Source organism: Antennarius striatus, chromosome 21 (assembly GCF_040054535.1).
Source record: "Antennarius striatus isolate MH-2024 chromosome 21, ASM4005453v1, whole genome shotgun sequence".
Taxonomy (NCBI): domain Eukaryota; kingdom Metazoa; phylum Chordata; class Actinopteri; order Lophiiformes; family Antennariidae; genus Antennarius; species Antennarius striatus.
This window is the reverse complement of record NC_090796.1, coordinates 9,085,010-9,104,821: the sequence shown is the minus strand read 5'-3', so window position 1 is coordinate 9,104,821 and position 19,812 is coordinate 9,085,010. Positions and strand designations below refer to the sequence as shown.

At 38.9% G+C, this 19,812-nt stretch overlaps 1 protein-coding gene across 4 annotated transcripts; it reads left to right on the top strand.

Moving 5' to 3' along the window:
- The first annotated feature begins 500 nt into the window (after positions 1 to 500).
- On the top strand, positions 501 to 19,686 carry mybpc2b (myosin binding protein Cb). Of its 4 annotated transcripts, XM_068305048.1 has the most exons (30): positions 501 to 702; positions 5,158 to 5,175; positions 6,663 to 6,683; positions 7,357 to 7,377; positions 10,446 to 10,514; positions 10,608 to 10,756; positions 10,841 to 10,958; positions 11,070 to 11,118; positions 11,309 to 11,368; positions 11,477 to 11,640; positions 11,846 to 11,978; positions 12,486 to 12,610; positions 12,710 to 12,815; positions 13,889 to 14,058; positions 14,388 to 14,553; positions 14,637 to 14,743; positions 14,829 to 14,858; positions 14,946 to 15,088; positions 15,781 to 15,940; positions 16,030 to 16,134; positions 16,245 to 16,433; positions 16,524 to 16,658; positions 16,879 to 17,046; positions 17,238 to 17,326; positions 17,932 to 18,127; positions 18,211 to 18,350; positions 18,440 to 18,599; positions 18,704 to 18,840; positions 19,033 to 19,219; positions 19,522 to 19,686. In XM_068305048.1, exons 1-30 carry the CDS (start codon positions 681 to 683, stop codon positions 19,545 to 19,547), a joined length of 3,363 nt encoding a protein of 1,120 aa, XP_068161149.1. In that variant the 5' UTR covers positions 501 to 680; the 3' UTR covers positions 19,548 to 19,686. The 4 variants fall into 4 exon arrangements, with proteins under 4 accessions (XP_068161149.1, XP_068161150.1, XP_068161151.1 ...); XM_068305049.1 differs by lacking the exon at positions 7,357 to 7,377; XM_068305050.1 differs by lacking the exons at positions 6,663 to 6,683; positions 7,357 to 7,377.
- Positions 19,687 to 19,812: the final 126 nt, after the last annotated feature.

Below are 19,812 nucleotides of genomic sequence, written 5' to 3'. Positions count from 1 at the left end.
GATGAAATGTTTTCCTTAGATGTCAAACATAAGGAAAAGGATCCAAATACATCTTTCAAAGCTGCCAAGTCACTTTAACTGACTCCTTAATTATACAAATACTTTTGAAATCTGCCAAATGTCCCTTGAGAACCGTTCTTAAAAATGTGTCAAGTATCAGTAACACAGTACACTAAATATACCTTTTAATACTTAGTTAGCCTGGCTCACATTTTGTGATATTCCCACAGCTGACACAGTTTACCCAATGAACTGGTTTTAAATATGTGATGATCCTGGTCTTACTGTGTGTTAACAGCAGTGATGATAGAAAGATTTTCCTCGGCTCTAGATAAAGTTTTAATGACCCTATCGGTTGTTGGTAATCTCAAGATATTCTGTATTTCTCCAGTAAGCATCAGAGCTCAACAGGTTTCGTCAGTCAGTTAATCACTCTGAAGGTGTGACTCCTTTCAACGCCACCTCGCTCTGTTGTCCCTTCTCATGCTCTCACTCTGAGTGCATCTCTTCTTGAACTCCTTGAGGGTGTAGTCAGTGTCTCCCCAGCTCCTCGCTCACTTGAGGGTGTGGGTGACTCGAGTGCCAAGAGAGCTTTGAATAACAGAGAGGGGAGAAATAAAAGGAATAAGCACCGCACGCCCCCAGTCTTCCAGCAGCAGAGAGAAGACACAGGAATAACCATGCCGGTGCCAGCTCCTGCAGGTATGCTGATACTTTTTGTGAAAGAAAAATTTATTGTAAATAGATTGGGGTCTCAGGTTTTAATTGTTGAATCTATTTGTCCGATTTGGGTTGAGGATTCACCTGCAAAGCACAGACACTACTTTAAATCAGAGGATGTTGTCGGAATTGATTATATTAAATGTAATTTTATGTTATTTCAATAATTTGTAAGAAGCCTCTACTTTTTGTGACGTAAAATCAATTGAGCGTGACATGAATGACATGAATCACGGAACAATGCTGGCTGTTCAAAAAAAAAATATATATATACATGTATGAAATCTACTTGAGAAGATAGATGTTTACCAGAAAAGTTTTATTTGTAGCACAGCAAAGGATTGTTAAAATCAGTAGATATCCTCATCACACACTCATAAGAGTAATGTTTTATTTTCACAGATTCTTTTTCTTATTAAGACTAAGTCATATTTAAATACAGGAAAAACCAGTGTTAGATTTGAAAAACCGGAAAAAAAAAAATCATGATCTCATGAAAACCAGATCTTAAAATTTCTGCTGCACAACATAACTAAGTCAAAAATATGGTTGTCAACATGATTTAAATCACAGTTGCTGAAAAGATTCAGGGGCAACAATGTGCTTGTATGGGTTCTGACTTCTAAATTTAACTCACTTAAGCATAACCATTTGATGCCATGATTCTGTATCCAAGAAAACCCAACAATCACAAAAACATGTTTAAAATGACAGCGAAAAGAGCCAAAACAGCTGAATAGATTCATGTGATCATTGAAATGAGTGTTTTTGCCTCTTTGACACATTGTTGTTATGTGTCTGTTAAGAAAACTAGAAAGGCCATAAATAGTCACATGGTACACTGCTTGGACATCATCGGGGTCAGTATGTTACTGACTTCACCCAGAGGCGTGCAGCTCGTTGACTTAACAGGAAAGCTTGGAACAGTTTTGATTTGGTGCAGCAGGTTCATGTGCAACAGCTAAATTTGCACAACTATATTTCTGTGCTGCATGAAGAGCCTGGTTATGTTTCGTATTGGCTGAAACTGATCTGCTTCATGTATAACAGATAAAAAATACTGAAAATTCTGTTTTTATGTCGCTGAATCCACTTTTAGCAGGATGTTGTTACCCATGTAAAATTTGAAGTTTTTGACAGAAATTTGAAACGTGAAATTATGATAATTTTTTGTTATTGTGATGAGAAGTAAAATAAAATGTCTTTCCCATGAAGTTGGTGTTTAGTATTCTTTGGCGAATCAGTTTACATCCCCCTGACTAGTGAGTTCATCCCTAACCTTTGCCTGTTAAAGTCTTTGTGTTCATGGATTCTTACCAAGGATGAAATTCAAAGGTTTGAAAAGATAAATGTACTTATCAGTTACTATCCAGCAAAATGGGACAAAGCAAATTAAAAAAAACTACTCATCTAAATAACTAGTATAAAATCATTACTCCTAAAATAGGCAACATACAATTAAAAGCAACACATTAGTTTGAATCAAAACCCTTCCCCTCAGTATCCAATCCAAATTTTGGATTTGTGATAGCTTTTGTTTGTTTAGATTTAGGTAGGGGCCAGTGTCTTCTCAGGTACCCATGCCACACAGACCCCCTGCTGTCAGGGGGTGAGGTGAGGTGAGTCAGTCTGTGACTGTGGGGAGAGTGTTTTGCAATCCACACCTCTTCATGTTATTTTTGTACCATCCATTCTGCACCACTTACTGTAATGTTCTATGTTGGAGGACATTGCTGATGCTTTGCTAATTCCGAATTCTTAATAATTCATTTTTTTTTAAAAATGACATAACTTTCATAACCATAAATGTAATCAGGTGCTACTTTTGTTGACCATTGATGACCAAACATGTTAACGCTTGTAATATTAATTTCTCCACTTAGCTTACTCAGTGTCTTCACCTCTGCCCTGTCATTCCAAGTCAAACTGGAACGCTTTGAGAATGAGAGTCATATCACCTGGTGCTGATTTACACATAGCTCATCATAGCACTTGATGTTCCTTAAAAATATTCTACCTGAAATTCGAAGAAAACTGCTCTTATTACAAATCTACTGTATGAAAATGGCATATCAAATTCCACTTATTCTTCACTACAAAAAAACATATTTCATTTATTTTAAGTTCAATTTTATTGGTTGATATGTTGATTTTCTGATTGGCTTTCTATGCTCTGTCACTGAGCAGCAAGATCCAGCCTTCGAAGTGGAGCTAAAAATACTCTGCAATAACCCCTGACCTTTCCTGCTCCTTATAAGTCCACACAATTTGATGCATCCAAGCATATCAGGTTTTGCTTTTCATCGTCACAGCTGAAGCAAATCATTAAGTTATCTATTGCTTACTTTCAGAACGTTGCTTCACTGTCAGTAGACCTGACAACAAACATACATCATCACAACAAACTATTATCTGAGCCGAAAAATTATCCTGAAATAATAAAATAATTCACACTATTTTTTATGATTTACATTACATGTAAAATGTAAATCTAAAATGCAGTTGCTAAGATATGAAAATGGATATAACGATTTCAAGTCCCACTTGCAATTCAGATCTGTCTGCACTGATCCAACACTTGTATCTGAATAGAAAAGGACCAATGGCTTCTAAGCACAGGACTGATGAAAACTAGCTGAAATTATGTGATGTTGAGATATCTTTTCAACCTTAAGACACTCAGAGGTCCTCAAAGGTTGAACCTCTCCAGGCTAGCCAATACGATTCTTTATGTCAGGGTGATGACATGTGTGTCAACCTGTAAATCAAACTGTCAGGAGTAAACATCGGGAGACAAACAAAAAGACGTGTAGTACCTACGCTAACCACACAGAGCATGAAACTACAGAAAGTTAAACCCCAAACAAATTTCTGATCCCCAATACTTCCAGAAATAAACCAAAGGAGACCAGAATGAAGATATAGAATCTATTTGATAGACGTATCTAGATACTTCAGTAAAGTATTAATATTAGAGAGAAGACTGTTACACATTAAAGTCCAGGATTTGAAACATTTTGTCACCAAATGTGTTTAAAGTATTAAAGGAAACTTTTTATAAATAGGCATTAATGTACAAGCAGGATTTTACTGTTTGTTTTGATTGAGGTCATTTTTAACAGTGTTCTGTAGGGCTGCTACTAGCAATTTAGTAAATGTATTTAATGAGAGACTACCAATAGGTATAAAGTAGGTGTTACTATATAAGGTAGAATGACAAAACAAAAGCAGAGCTCTCCTCAGGACGTAAACAAACAAAAAATGCACCCGCCAAAACAGACTTTAATTATATATTAATCAATGCAAATGTGAACCTTGTAGAAAGCGCATTTGAAACCACAGACATTCTCTAGGGAGGGATATTTAAACTGTGAAGAGCAGCTGTTCAGAGGTTCCTTCCCCAAGTTTACCACAAACTCGTTAGAAATGATCAGGATTCTCTCCCTGAGTGGACTGATTTAGTAAGATGCTGATGCAGATTTATTCTCAGTACAGGTGCTTTAATATGCGGAATGAAGTATTAACAACAAAGTCTAGGACAGAGGGGTATCAGTCATTTGTAAAGGCTGTCTTTGTGAGCTCAGATACAGTGTATTTAACTGTTATGTTACAGAAGCCATATGAAACCAATGTTGTATACAGTACTGTATATCCAATTTTAGCATTTTCTGTTATAAGATTTCAGTATTGAATAATCCTGCTTATTTATATGAAAGCAGCAAAATACAGTGAAACTCAAGCTGTTCTATTTAGTGTTAATGACATGTCTAAGGTTGACAGTAAAGTAAGCAAGGTCAAGATGGTTCAACTATTCAAGGAAACTGCATTCGACTTAAGAGAACGTGGCATGACTTCAGAAAAGTCATGAGACACCGATCCTGGCCTTTACCAGCTACTACAGTGACCCCCACACAGACACTCGAGGAGTTAGGCTATATGCCTCTATTTTGGGTGAGCATTTCCTTTGAGCAGATTTAGGCCTCAACAATTAAACCCCCTGGGCTCCCCTCTCCAAACAAATTGACTGTCTGCCATCCTCTAGAGCCTTGTGGCCTGATGGAATTTATCTTTCCAATCAGTAAATAGAGATGAAGTGGTAAATTTCAACAGTATCGCTTTCAAAGATTATGCAACTTAATAAAAATTTCAAAGGTCATCATTTAATAGAATGTATCCTCTTACCTCAGAGGCATTAATTTTGGATTTACAGTCTAAGATTACTCATTTGACCATCAGACAAGCACGTAGTTAAATATTAACAGGGTGCGACGTAAAGTTAAAATATGTTCACAATCCATCACTCCAAATCATGTCAGGCCCAAGGACCCATTGTCTTTATGTGAACAGAAACTAATGTCAGATGTCAAATGTTGAATTGTGTGCAAAAGCATGAAATAATGCTGGTTTCTAATCACCTTTTTGTTTTTTATTCCTCAGCTAAACCAGAGGGGGAGGGTAAGTCATCTTGTCGTCAGTATTTTCCTGTTGACCTTTTGTGTATCTTACATTATCACATAGTGACTTGATTACAGCTATCACATTTTCACTTTTGCTCACGTATTATGTCAGCTGTCAGTGTCAGTACGGGCTCAGACTCCTGCAGGAGTGCAAGCATCATGCACCAGTTCTTTGTCATATTTGTGATTTATTTATTTATGTCAGCATGATATAGTTATGCATATGATTTTTATTTTCACCTCTGAGCTTTTTCTCTTATAATGTCAACTCTTAAACAGATGGCACCAAGAGGAAAAAAATGCTTTGGTATTCACAAGCATAATTTATTTGAGTGTGGTCATGTGATACATGGCTGGATTTGATGTGTTACAGACTGATAAACTGACTGTTACTGATTGATCTCTCAGGTCAGCTGTTGTAGTTTGTCAAATAAATGCTGTCCAATGGGACTACCGTTGTTTTATTTCACTTCCACTCTAACAAAAATACATTAATTTTAGCTCCAGAGGAGCCAACTGAGGAGGGTGAGGGGCAACAATTTTCTATTAATTTTCTCTTCCCTTTTTTGTAACTGAATGATCCACTGCATTCACCCTGTGTTAATATGTGACATGGTGTGGGCTCGAGTTGAACCGTGGTGAGAAAAGCATTTGAACTAATCAGTCAGGGTAATTATGTGAATAATATAGAACAAGTGGTTTTGCTTTAGATAATAAGTTGTGCAATCAGTGCGACAAGCAGATAGGCCCGTAAGTCAGTCACATCATATGAGAATATGAAGCCACTACGGTCGGATAATGGAATTATTACGCTAAGTTAATTCACAGAGTTTGTATTTAATACTTAGCCCTCAGCATGTGTCACGTGTGATCGCTGGAGCCACATACGTTACAGATTGTGTATCCTCCAGTAATTTTGGTGTGTAACATTCCCCTGTTAATGTGATGTCATGCCGCATCATGTCAGTGTTTTCTTTATCTTTTATTTGTTGTCCAAGGGGAAAGGAAATAATGTTTTAAACTTGAAACATTCTGCATGTTAAATCCCTGCATTGTAGGAAGATGACCGTCGTGTGTGCAAAAGACAAGACAAGCGTGAATTTGAATATTAAATGACTGCAACTGGATGCATTTACCATATCCCTGAACTCTGTGTTCCACGTGACATTGTGTTACATGTCACTGCAGGCATGTGATGTGTGCACAAACATCTGCAACTCCTCTGTATTCATGATTTTTATGTTTTATTGTTTTTGGGATCGGTCTTGATTGACTTTCTCTTTTCAACGATTTAACCTTGAATTTGATATTCCCAGCTGTACCGCAGCCGGAAGAAGATGGTAGGCACCACTCAGTGTTTGGAAACAACACACATATTATGCTAACTTTCTCCTCAGCTCATCATGTCTGAATGTAGTGAAATAGTTCAGTGTAAATGTATGCACATATACTGAGACTCAGGCTACTTCTTATTCATTTCCTTAGATCTACTCCCAGTAGATGGAGGTAAGGCAGAATCCTGTACACTGAAATGTGTTTGAATATTTAATCAATATAATGTATTCACATATAAGTGCATACATGAGTATACTTTGTGTTTAAAGTTTATTATACGCATGACTTAACTATTTTTGTTTGTTTTGGAAAATATTTCAGTTTCAGTTTACCTGCATAATATTTACTATAGAACTTTGTTCAGCTAGTAAAAACATGAACTGATCTGCTGAATAGTCTTTAATTTAATAAAAATTTGGTAGTGACTTCATCATGGATTGCTAGTGCTTTTAGAGATCACACCGAATGCCCAAGGTGGATTTTTTTCCTTTGACCATTCTATACATATACTGTGTAGTATATGTTGCAGGAAGTGTGAATTTAACCTTTGTTTGGTTTATATTGTGGTGTCCACAAGTCATTACAACAGGTTTTTTGTACTGTTGTATGCATTTTGTGTTTTGTTCATCAAAATATATATATATATTTAATGTTGTTGCATGCACCTACAATAAGCACGCCAAAAGGAACGTACCTCAATTTATAAGTTCTGGCTGAACGGTGCATAGTACTTCCTGTTTGTCTGTCGGCCTGTGTTGCATCGGTGCGTCATTTCCTTTGCATCAGTGAGCTTTTGCTTTCCAGCTGCTTTTTTCAGTTAAATTTGCTTCCTTGTCCGCAACAGATTCAGAGGCTGATGGGGATGGTAAGAAAAGAGAAAACAATTTCATTGACCTGTTTGTCGACAATTTACTTCCAGAAGTATGGCTTGAGTGTTGGTATTATGTGCTAGTCAAGACGTCACATAATATATGAAGTGTCATGTGTAGCTATTGTGTTATTTGGAACTATTTTGACTACTTCAGTTTGGGCTGACATTGCAACATTGATTTTATTACTGTTCATGCAGCTTGTATTCATTCACATGCCATTTTTCTAAGTTGTCCTCCTTCTTTGGTACTTTGTGAAAACACACCACCAAAACAACACAACACATCATTTGCCTTAATGTGTCAGTTCATCATCCTGCAAGACAAATCTCCAAAAATGTTCAACAAAGTCGCTACAGTAGCACGATCCAGGATATCCATCTCCTGGGATTAACATTTTATTCCCAGACACATGACAGCTATGCTGGTTGTGTTCCTCCACGTGAAGAGTGCTTCCCATCCCATCTGTGACCTATAATATCAGCTGTCTTCTGCCTCTGTCCCTCTGGCAATCCAAACAGTGCGAGTGGTAACACAGCTGTTGTTTGTGAGTTACAGTCATTGTAACACAATGGTAGCTGTAGCTACTAAAATACCAAGTGTCTTCTTTGGTTTAGATCGGATGGGGAAGTGCCAAGTCTTCAGTTGATGGTTGCTAATCTACCAACATTAAAAAGAAACTCCTCGTCTTGAGTAAAGCTCAACTGGTGTAGCTGACACCACCGAGAAGTTCACGATCTTCTGTGCAGGACATATTGTGGAATGTTGAGAAGTCTCCAGCTTGTCTGGACCACTTTAGGGTCTTTATGTTGGCTTTTGGTGGCCCCATTAACCTCAGCAAAAACAGAAAATAAGACACACCGAAAACATTTGTTGCGCTTGCACTTATTGAATATAAAACTACTAACTATGTGGTAGTTTACTTATACGACACTGTAGCAACCCACACACACAGTTGCAGGTTGGACAGTACTATATACTAGACAAATCAGTCAGAAATACAAAGTATATCACAGGAGCACCCCCCCTTTTAACACATGGAGTAGCCACCTTGGATTATGTGGTCCGGTGTTTAAAGTCCATCCTGGGATGCATTTGGAACTTCCAACTTGGAACTCTCAACATCATTTATATGTTAGACCAGTGGATGGCCAAGTTATCCACAATTGGCAGCTTCTTTTTAAAGCTGTTTGGCCATAGTGTCAAGGCTCGGATAATGGGATATGAGGCATGCAGAGGAGAGGTGAGAAAACACATGCTATCTCCAAAAGTGGCAAAGCTGATTTGTGTTCTCACAACGGGGGTTTTATCTTGAGCAGGGGCAGCAGACCTGCAAGTTTGCTCTGAAATATTGTCTGATGAGTCAAGAGACAGGCCAAGCAGCCATGGAAAGGCCGTTAAATGTTAAGTTTAGTCCCTGCCCTGGATGTTATCTCATAAATTCCTCGGTTATTGGTTCCTGAGACGCTTCTGCAGCTTCTTTCCATCTCTTTAACACCTAATGTTTATGAATGTTCATCTCATCTTTCTTGCCGTTGAATGTTCATCTTTGAATCTATTCCAGAACAGAAGCAGACATACATTAAATAGAGAAGTGTCAACCATCACAGTAGCAAAGCAGGAGGAGGAGACATAGCAGCACACACACACACACACAAACACACACACACACACACACACACACACACACACACACACACACACACACACACACACACACACACACACACACACACACACACACACAGCATCTATGCAATATCAGTCCAAAAGAATTAACCAATGTAATTTCAATGAATATCGTGTCTGGGGATTGAAAGGGCAGTAATCAATACATTTGATTACTTTCTGTTTGACTGATGTCACCTTACCTCTACATGTAAACTTTTGTTTTGATTGCATTTCACCGTGTGGTGTGTGTTGATTTTACAATTTACAGAATAATAATTTGGTAATGGTTGTTGCCTTGTTGGAGTTCAAGCTGACCTATGGTACAGTATAACAGCAGATGGTTATACTTCCATATGTTAAACTGGATACTCGCCCCCCGTATGAGACAAACGCTGGAGACGAGAGTGAGGGTCAGCTGAGTGGATGAGACAGGAGGGGGACTGTAGACTGCATGCACATGTCATGCTATGAAATGATGTGCATGCATCAATCTATGTTACAGTGAACATGTCGCATTTGAATGGTTGAGTTGATTCTTGAGATTTTTCGTAACCAGGTATTACTGAGGGATGTTCATTTAATATAAAGAGAAAAACATGACTTTATTTAATGGTAATACACTACCACATCGCACTTTTCACTTAATTAAACTTTAATCACTGAATTTTTGGTTTAGGATTCGACAGTAGTTTAAATTTTGGTTCAAAATCGTTGAATTATTTACCGTATTTGTAAAACAATTAACTCATTTTGAATAGTTTTTTAATGGTGCTTTTGCTTGGCTCAATGCACAGCTACGGTAACTTATAAAATCTTTTTTCTGCATTTTTAAGTGTTTTTTAAGCTTATGAAATACTGTGAAATAATAAAGCTCTATAATTTGTCAGTAAAAACAATTTAATTGCTTTTCATTGTTTAATTACAGTGACGCCAGAGGACGGTTTAGAAATATTTATTAAGTATCAAGTTTCGCTCGAGAAGAGTGTAAACCATATACATGTACTGTACATAGATTTAAGAAAAATACTGATGCACAGTAATGATAACATGTAATGATAATACAGTGCAGTATGAGCTAAGCATGCAAATGCAAGCTAGTTTTCTTATGTTTGTATGTTTGCAGAAAACATTTGCTTGCCATAGTTCACTTTCAGTGTTTTAATTATTTTATGTTGTAGTTTACCACTCAGTGTTCATAATATTTCATATACTGTATACTGTTTGCCATTCAGATTTTTCTGGGAATTTTACTGTGTCCTTTGCGCTTTGGTTCATTGTACAGTCTCTGTGGATATTGAAGAATATTTGATGGTGTTAGTCTCAACTATAGCCATCAAAAGTATTTTCACAATTAAAAGAACAAAAGAAATTATTTGTTTCTCTTTCTTCTCAGAGCCTGGGTCGACCGAGCTCACCGGTCTCTTTTTGGAGAAGCCACCAGACAATGTCGCCGCCGTTTCAGGTGGGAGGCACAAACCAACAAATGGATTAATATTTGACAAGACAGACCAGTTTATTCAATGTCTATTAATTATTTGTTGTTTGTGGATGGCAGGAATGGATGTCACTTTCATAGCCAAGGTGGACTCAACCACCCTGACAAGAAAACCCGCCATGAAATGGTTGAAAGGAAAGTGGTTGGACCTTGGCAGCAAGGCTGGGAAACACATGCAATTCAAAGAAACCTACGACAGGAACACAAAGGTGTGTGACGGATGTAAAATGCGAGGTTTGTCCTCTGTGATTTTATCCACCAAAAGTAATTGAGTGATGTTTTTTTCCCCTAAGATCTACACATATGAAATGAAGATCATCAAAGTGGTCCCTGGAGATGCTGGGGGCTACAGGTGTGAAGTGACAGCAAAAGACAAGTGTGACAGCTCCACCTTCGAGATCTCTGTTGAGGGTGAGTGAAAGTGGACTCTGGCCCAGTGAGACTACCGCAGATTCCATACATGCTGATGTTTTGATCTGATCCACCTCTAATGTGCGCTCTCTGCAACTTCTCTTGTTACAGCTGCGCAGCAGGCGGAGAAGACAGATATTCTGTCTGCCTTCAAGAGAGCGTAAGTGAGCCGGGGTTTACGTTTCAGCTGTCTATATGCGTGTGTGCCAGAACACAACAGGGAATACGTATACATGAACTATTTATAGCGTTTGTGTGAGAGAGTGTCTCTCAGCAAAGGTGGTGTCTCGCCATATATCTGATGTTGTGCCATGTCAGGCATGCTGTTATGTTGCTTTCTGTGCACACAGGGATGCTGGAGAGGATGAGGGAGACCTGGATTTCAGTGCTCTGCTGAAAGCTGCTAAGAAGTGAGGAACTGGTTAAATGCTACTGTAGTGAGATTGTTTTTTTTCCTATGAGAAGACATTTTTGCATGTTCACTCAAATATAAATTTCCACCTTCTACTTGCTAACAGGAAGAAGCCTGAAAAGGAAGAACCAGAAATAGATGTGTGGGAATTGCTTAAGAATGCTCATCCGAGCGAATATGAGAAAATTGCCTTTAAGTATGGCATCACTGACCTGAGAGGCATGCTGAAACGTCTTAAAAAGATGAAGGTTGAGCCCAAGCACAGTGAGGGTAAGTTGGGGTGAGCGAGAGGTGAAAGGAGGTGAAGAAGTACAGATTTGTTGGAAGTAGGACAGGCATAATTTAGGAGTTGAGATTTTTACCTCAGGGGAGAGATGCAGAGAAGAGGATGTGCAGAGTAAATAAGAGAGGAAAGGTTTTACAGTTGCTGATGGGTTTTTGAACCTTAAATCTCCCTTTCTGCATCAAACTGCAGCTTTCCTGAAGAGGCTTGATTCTTGCTACTCGGTGGATAAGGGCAAGAAAATTGTCCTGAAGTGTGAGGTGATTGATCCAAATGTCCAGGTCAAATGGTTGAAGAACGGCCAGGAGATCAAACCCTCAGCCAAGTACATGCTTGAAAACACAAACACAAGCACACAAACAATTAAAACTGGTTCACACAAATCATTGCTAGCATCTTTCGCACTGTATATAAATCCATGCAAAAAAATTTCTTAATTAGACAGTGATCTAGTCTGCATCATCAGGTTCAGAGATGGACTTGATGGGTCATGTTGTATAAATATCATGCTAAAATTAGCATCCTCAGACTGTCCACATGAGGCTGCCATCCACACACTTCATTTTTAGCCAGTCACAAGGAGCCTCCCCAGAGGGCTAGAGAAGCCACACTGCCAGGACATCTAATGCTTGGTGTAAACTAATGCAGATAAACTAATCGGATAACCCCCCCCCCCCATTTCCAAATTTGAAAGTGAGAAATATCTGAGACTACAAGCACCTGAAGGCAAATTTTAAATGAAACTATATAAAAAAACTTATTTTTGTATGATAACCAAACATAAGTGCCATGAATGAAAACATCAATATTTATCCTCTAATCTGTCTTAAAGGTACGTCATGGAAGCAAACGGGAACATCAGAACACTCACCATCAACAAAGCGACCCTGGCTGATGATGCTGCGTATGAGTGTGTGGTTGGTGACGATAAGTGTTTCACAGAGGTGTTTGTTAAAGGTATAGCACCTTTTGGACTGTGCTTATTGTCAATCCGACATGAAAATTGTGAATTTGAATACCTGACAATTAGAAAAAAAAACCTTCTGTTCTGTCCAGAGCCCCCGGTGACCATCACCAAGCTAATGGATGACTATCATGTGGTCGTTGGAGAGAGAGTGGAATTTGAGGTCGAGGTGTCAGAGGAAGGCGCCCACGTCATGTGGTCAGTATGTGCACAAGATGGCAATTCTATCTCAATCAAAGTATGGTTAAGAAACCTTAGGCAGCACCTTTTAATTCTTTAACTTTCCATGTACTATGTTGATCTTAAACATTTATGGAGGTCACACTTTTAAGACAAGTTTTCAGAGAAGTTTTACACCCTCATCAGCATCACATTTCAAACCTTTACCTGTGGTTAACACTTGTGGAACTAAAACAGCCATTCAGCTTGGCATTGTAATGCTATCAGCTGCAGTAGATTCATCTCTTATAAGCAGTTTAAAATAATGGGTCCAAATGTAGACCATTCAAGGGCAAGAAAACTAAAATGCTGTAATAAAACTAAGGAAGGATTCAAACACAAAGCAAAAAAAACAAGATCAAAGCAAGATAAACAAAGACAGCAAAGTTCATAAATATAACCTCAGTTCTTTTCAGCTTGTTCCGTTAGGGGTCACCACAGGGGTGACATCCTTTCCTATGTCACCCTATCTTCTATATCCTCTAACACCAACTGCCTTCATGTCTTCTATCATTACATCCTCTTACCTTCCCTTTTACCAATTTACTCATGCTATATACAGTATATTCATGTGTATGTGTGTATATACGCAGTTACAGAGAGCAGACTATTTAAACTTGATGGAAACAATCAGGCACACACAGTGGAGGGGAAATCACAAAGGAAATGCAAACCACACGAACATGGGGAAGGGAAAGCACTCTGGTTCATTTTACAAATGAAATCCTCAAAGTCTCGAGTTGAATACAAAACTGTATTTTGTATTCTTATTTACATTTCTTTATTCACACAGTATCTATAATTAATGTTCTATGAATTTAAATGTATTTTGAAAAGCTGATTAAATATTTAATAATTAATTAAAACAAACAATATAAAACACTAAAATGTTTGCAGTTTCCCACTTAAGAATAGTTATTAATATCTTCCAATCACTTATATCAGCCACTTAATGATCAATATTTTGATCCCATCACACCCAGGCTCTCTGTTACCATTCTTTTTCAGACAGTGATGTGTTTTAGATATGCTCAGTAAATTTTGTCCTCCAGGTTCTTTGAGGATATTGAGCTCCATAAAGACATGGAAACCACAAAGTACCGTTTCAAGAAAGACGGAAAGAAGCACACACTTATCATCCTGGAGGCAACCCTAGATGACATTGGAATGTACCATGCATGGACAAACGGGGGCCATACTAAAGGAGAGTTAGAAGTGGAAGGTAATAATAAAACAAACTAATAATAATTGTCAATTTGTTTATTTTTAAAATAATTTGTAGAAAAGAGAATATTAGTGACATACAAGTGTTACTTTAAAGAGATTTTCTTTCTATATTGTTAAGTTTTTTCTTCCACTCAAACATGTGCTGTTCAGTGTTGTGGATGCAGCTGAATGTAACTGCTGTCCAGAGGGCTTAATGTCTCTCTTAATAAGCTAATATACACCTCATGGTAGCAGACGTCAGGAAGTTACGATTCTAAACCTTGTCTTCCTGTTCTCTCTCTCCTACCTGAACTATCCTCTTGTGGATTCTAATGTTTTGTTCAGAAAAACAACTGGAGGTGTTGCAGGACATTGCCGATCTGACAGTCAAGGCAACAGACCAGGCTGTGTTCAAATGTGAGGTGTCTGATGATAAGGTCACAGGAAAGTGGTTCAAAGATGGAGTAGAAGTCCTGCCGAGTGAACGCATCAAAATGACGCATATCGGAAGGTACAAGGACAGATGAATACATTCAGACAGATTTGCTGGAACATACTTGTACTTCTTAGAGGATTGAAATCTTCTCATTTCAGGTTTCATCGGCTGGTTATTGATGATGTGAAGCCGGAGGATGCTGGAGACTATACTTTTGTTCCTGATGGGTACGCTCTGTCACTGTCTGCCAAACTCAACTTCTTAGGTGAGAAGAACAGGAAGATGTCAAAAATTCACATAAATCAACAACAACTGTGATAAATCATGAATGCTTTTTTCTCTCAAAACAGAAATCAAGATCGATTATGTACCGAGACAAGGTGGGTAGCTTTAAAATACCTACATTCACAAGAGAGCTCTTACCTCAGATCCAGTTCAACACAATCTCTTAAATGTACAATAATCAGATCCTCCAAAGATCCACCTGGACACCACTGGAAACATGGTTTCCCAAAACACCATCATTGTGGTGGCCGGCAACAAGCTCCGTCTGGATGTAGAGATCACAGGAGAGCCAGCGCCCACTGTCGTCTGGTCCAAAGGAGAAAAAGTAAGGGTGTGACAAGTAAAGCTAAGTAGCCAGTATGCTCACTAACTATGTTTTTTCATTTTAAACTGAATAATTTCTTGTGTGTGTTCGATAGGAACACAGCTGTCAGACACAAGGTGTCTTGAAGGACTATTTTGACAAATGCATGAGTCAATTGTCACAAAAAAAGTGGAAAATACATTAAAAAACAAACATAGTTCATGATTTTCCAACATCAGCAGGCTAACTAACTCACCTGTTGCCTTTCCCATGAACACAGTCCCCTCTCTATCCTTGGCATCAAAATAATGCTCCCTCAACAAAATAAAATGCTATCCTATTGATATTTTACCCGGCCAAAGGATTTTTTATTTGTAGACAATTAGGGGCAAAGGGAATCAAGGACACCCCTGATGTTTTCAGAGAAAATCTTTTTTCCACCTTTTTGGCATTTTATTTATCTCTCAAGGTCTCATTGGTACCGCAGTTTATTTGCCTCGTGAACCGTGATTAGCCTCAGTCACTCTAGGGTCAACTCAAAAGACCTGGAGAGAGCCTGACTAAAAGAGATGTACAAAATGTGCATTTAAATGTTAAAAGCAAAACTTGTGAAAATAAATGTTAATTTTTTTCATCCATTGACCTGACTGATGAAATACAGGATTTTATTTTATGATAATTACCCCTCCTGACTGTAACTTCCTTTTTATTAGCCTATTACAGAGTCTGAAGGGCGTATAAGGGTGGAGTCCAGGAAAGACCTCAGCTGCTTTGTTATAGAGGGGGCAGAAAGGGAGGATGAGGGCAACTACACCATCTGTGTAACCAATCCTGCTGGAGAAGATAAGGCCGTTCTGTTTGTGAAGATTGTGGGTAAGTGAAGCTCTTACTAATATGTCAGGTGTGCCGTGATGTTTTAAAGTTTCTGATGTGATATTAAACCGACCCAAATCTCATTTCAGATGTGCCTGACCCCCCTGAGCATGTCAAATGCACATCCGTGGGTGAGGACTGTGCCACCATCACTTGGGAGGCTCCCAAATTTGATGGCGGCGCACCGCTCAAAGGTAAAAGATGGATTTTTCCTCTTCATATCTAATGGGTTGGATGGTGTGTTGTGTTTATGATTATTGTTCTGCTCAATTTAATGCTTGCTACTCCCCCCACCCTCAATCAGGATACCTCATGGAGAGGAAGAAGAAAGGTTCCTCCAGATGGACGAAGCTCAACTTTGACGTATATGACTCCACCACATATGAGGCCAAAAGGATGATTGAAGGTGTTTTGTATGAGATGAGGGTGTTTGCTGTTAACAGCATTGGCATGTCTCAGCCAAGTCTCAACTCCAAACCGTTTATGCCTATTGGTACGTATGACAATCGTCTATTTTTATCATTCTCAACAACTCCAATTCTTCCATTTAACTATCCTGAATCTCTCCTTTCAACACCCTCAGCGCCGACAAGTGAGCCGACACGTCTGTCAGTGCATGACGTGACAGACAGCACATGCAGCCTGAAGTGGCTCGCTCCGGAGAGAATTGGAGCCGGGGGCCTGGATGGCTATATCATTGAATACTGCAAGGAAGGAGGTGATAAATGCAAAAATAAGTCATTGACAATTTAACTCAATGCAACTCAATTTCATTTATTTAATACATTTGAAGTGTCACACAGTCTCAATAAAGTATATCGTGTCTTAATCAGATAAACTTCTATCACAAATTATGTAATAATAGAACAAAACCGTAACACATAATTTTGAATTCCCACTTGCTGTGATTTACTGCATGTAATTCTCTTTTACTTCAGACACTGAGTGGGTAGTGGCAAACAAGGATCTTTGTGAGAGGCAGTGGTATGTCGTGCGTGACCTCCCAGTAGGAGAGAAGATCAACTTCAGGGTGGCGGCAGTAAACGTAGCCGGACGCAGCCCTCCTGCTACACTGACACAGCCTGTCACCATCCGTGAGATCATGGGTGAGTCTGACAGGTTAAGATGTGAGCAGGCATGAGTCAAAGAGTGCATGTAAATAGATTTCCAGGATTATATCATATTCAAAACAGCTCAGTGCACCTTTAGAGCTTGTGGTTGCTCATATAGATAGAAATGTTCAATGCTACTGTACTGCTATATATTCAATTTCAGTAAAATCTTTATCCTGATTTAGAACATCCTAAGATCCGCCTTCCCCGTGAGCTGAGGACAAAGTACATCAGAAAAGTAGGAGAGAAGATCAACCTGACCATCCCTTTCCAGGTTAGACCCTAACACATTGAAAAGTTCATGTGCAGCTCTATTGAAATATATAAGAAAAAAAATAAATATACAAAATATGTAACATAATAAATATACTGGTAAACCCTGGAAGGAGCAAGAAGGTCATGCTCTACAGTGCTCCATTATGTTAAGGATGCTACTGTGTGTTGTAACTCTGCTGTGAATAAAAGCAGAGAGCTGAGAGCAAATTTGGGTGTTTAGAGATAAGAATTTTAAACATTTCACCTTCAAATAATTATTTCACTGGTGAAAAGAAAATCTTGCTGTTTATTCGGATAAAAATTTCCAAAATGGAACTTTATGAAGTTAAAACAGAAGAAAGGTTATGGTACTGTGTTTTTTTTCAAAGGGTAGAACACCTACAAGAACTAGAACCCAGTGTGGCACTGATAAAACTTTTATACTGTCTTATATTTGATCAGTGCTTCCTAGTATTTCAGCTTTCAATCACACAATGTAGGTAATACCTCAGCTGAGAAATTGGCAGTGCAGTAACAGATGTATTTCAGTAGATCAGCAGAGTTTCCTTAATCTTAATTCGAGAGAATTCCTCTTAATCTGACTGCTAAACTCTTTGTGTCCAGGGTAAACCACGCCCTGTTGCAACCTGGTACAAGGATGGGAAACCCATTGATGAAAAGATAATCAACGTCCGTAACTCAAACGTCGACAGCATCCTTTTCATCCGTTCAGCTGAGAGAGAACACTCTGGAAAATATGAGCTTGTGTTAAAGATCGAGAACATGGAGGACAGGGCCACCATTGAAATCAGGATTGTTGGTAAGATTCTGTCTTCTTCTACTTAAACTGTAAAGATTATTCCACAACAGCTGCACTGAACTTCTCACGTTTAACAAATTCAGAAAAGCCTGGGCCTCCTGTGAACGTGAGGGTGACAGACATCTGGGGCTTCAATGCAGCATTGGAATGGGAACCCCCCAAGGACGATGGCAACTGTGAGATAACTGGTTACACCATCCAGAAGGCAGACATGAAAACTAAGGTGAGGAGGGGCCCTTCTGGCACAATTGTTATCCTCCAGCAAGTCTCTGAAGCACAGTTTTATTCTCAAATTGTGATTCCCCCTTTCAGGAATGGTTTACTGTCTATGAGCACAACCGACGAGTAAACTGCACAGTGTCAGATCTGATCATGGGCAATGAGTACATGTTCCGCATCTACAGTGAAAACTTCTGTGGCCTGAGTGAGGAGCCGCGCCAGAGCAAGAACACGGCCAAAATTGCCAAGACAGGTGCAGCCAAATGTGTATAAATAAATAAATATGTCAAGTATATTGTGTTACCTCTAATATATGGGGTTGTCTAAGTTTGACTGCTATCTCACTCTCCTCCATAGGCCTGGTGCACAAACAAAACCCCTACAAGGAGATGGACATGTCCTGTATGCCCAAGTTTACTCAACCCCTTGTTAACAGATCTGTGGTGGCCGGTTACAGCACTGCCATCAGCTGCGCGGTCAGAGGCTTTCCCAGGGTAAATTAAAATAATCTGAAAAGCATGATTTGCTGGCAGCAGCTGCCGCTCATTATTTGTGAAAGTTAGGTGGAAAACAAAGTTAAATGCTGTTCTCACATAGAAAACTTTCTGATCAGTTTGGCATCAACTCCATCAAAAATGGAAAAAATAAAGCATTCTCTATCTGTAATTGACTTTCCAACACTGTAGCCTAAGATCATCTGGATGAAGAACAAAATGATCATTGGAGAGAATCCCAAGTACTTGATGACGAACAATCAGGGAGTGCTGACCCTCAACATACGCAAGCCAAGCACGTTCGACGGAGGCAAATACTCCTGCATGGCCGTCAACGACCTGGGCACGGACGAAGTGGAGTGCAAGCTAGAAATCCGAAGTAAGAACAGATGGCTGGAGAGGGATGGTGGAGGGAGAGGAGGGGGTGGTTTGAATGTGAGATGGTTTTCTTTTGTTCAGCAGAGAAGAGAGAGTACTTGGTGGTTCATGCTTAATGTGTGAAACACACTCAAAGCCAAATGCCCATTTTGTTCATGACCGCTGCACAGACAGGAATTGTGTTAATGTGGATATTACAAGCTCTCCTTTATTTGTATTTCAGCACATGTGCTTTCACATTTGTGCTCGCTTAGAGTGACCCTAACTCTCATTATTTGTCTCGACCTTTTTTTTTTTCTGCAGTTGCTACAGATCCAGACAAGAAGTGAGAAACCAAACAGCAAAGAATGTGAAATCATAGGAACCAAACAGCAAACGAACAATGAATGTTAGTATGTGATCCTAAACTCCACCCTGTCAAAAGAGTGAATCAAATAAAATGAAGTCTTGCCTGTGCTTACAAATGTGTATTTTGAAGATATTTTATTTGTCTACTTATCAGAGCATTTCAAATGCATACAATAGAATATTTTAGCTGTACAGCATCTTTCAGATATCTCCACACCTAATCAGGAGCTAAAATATGGATAATGA

Coding starts and splice junctions, on each gene's coding strand:
- mybpc2b (XM_068305048.1), top strand. CDS start 681: ATGCCGGTGCCAGCTCCTGCAG. Junction 11,369..11,476: donor CTGCTGAAAGCTGCTAAGAA/GTGAGGAACTGG, acceptor ACTTGCTAACAG/GAAGAAGCCTGAAAAGGAAG. Junction 15,941..16,029: donor TCTGTTTGTGAAGATTGTGG/GTAAGTGAAGCT, acceptor ATCTCATTTCAG/ATGTGCCTGACCCCCCTGAG.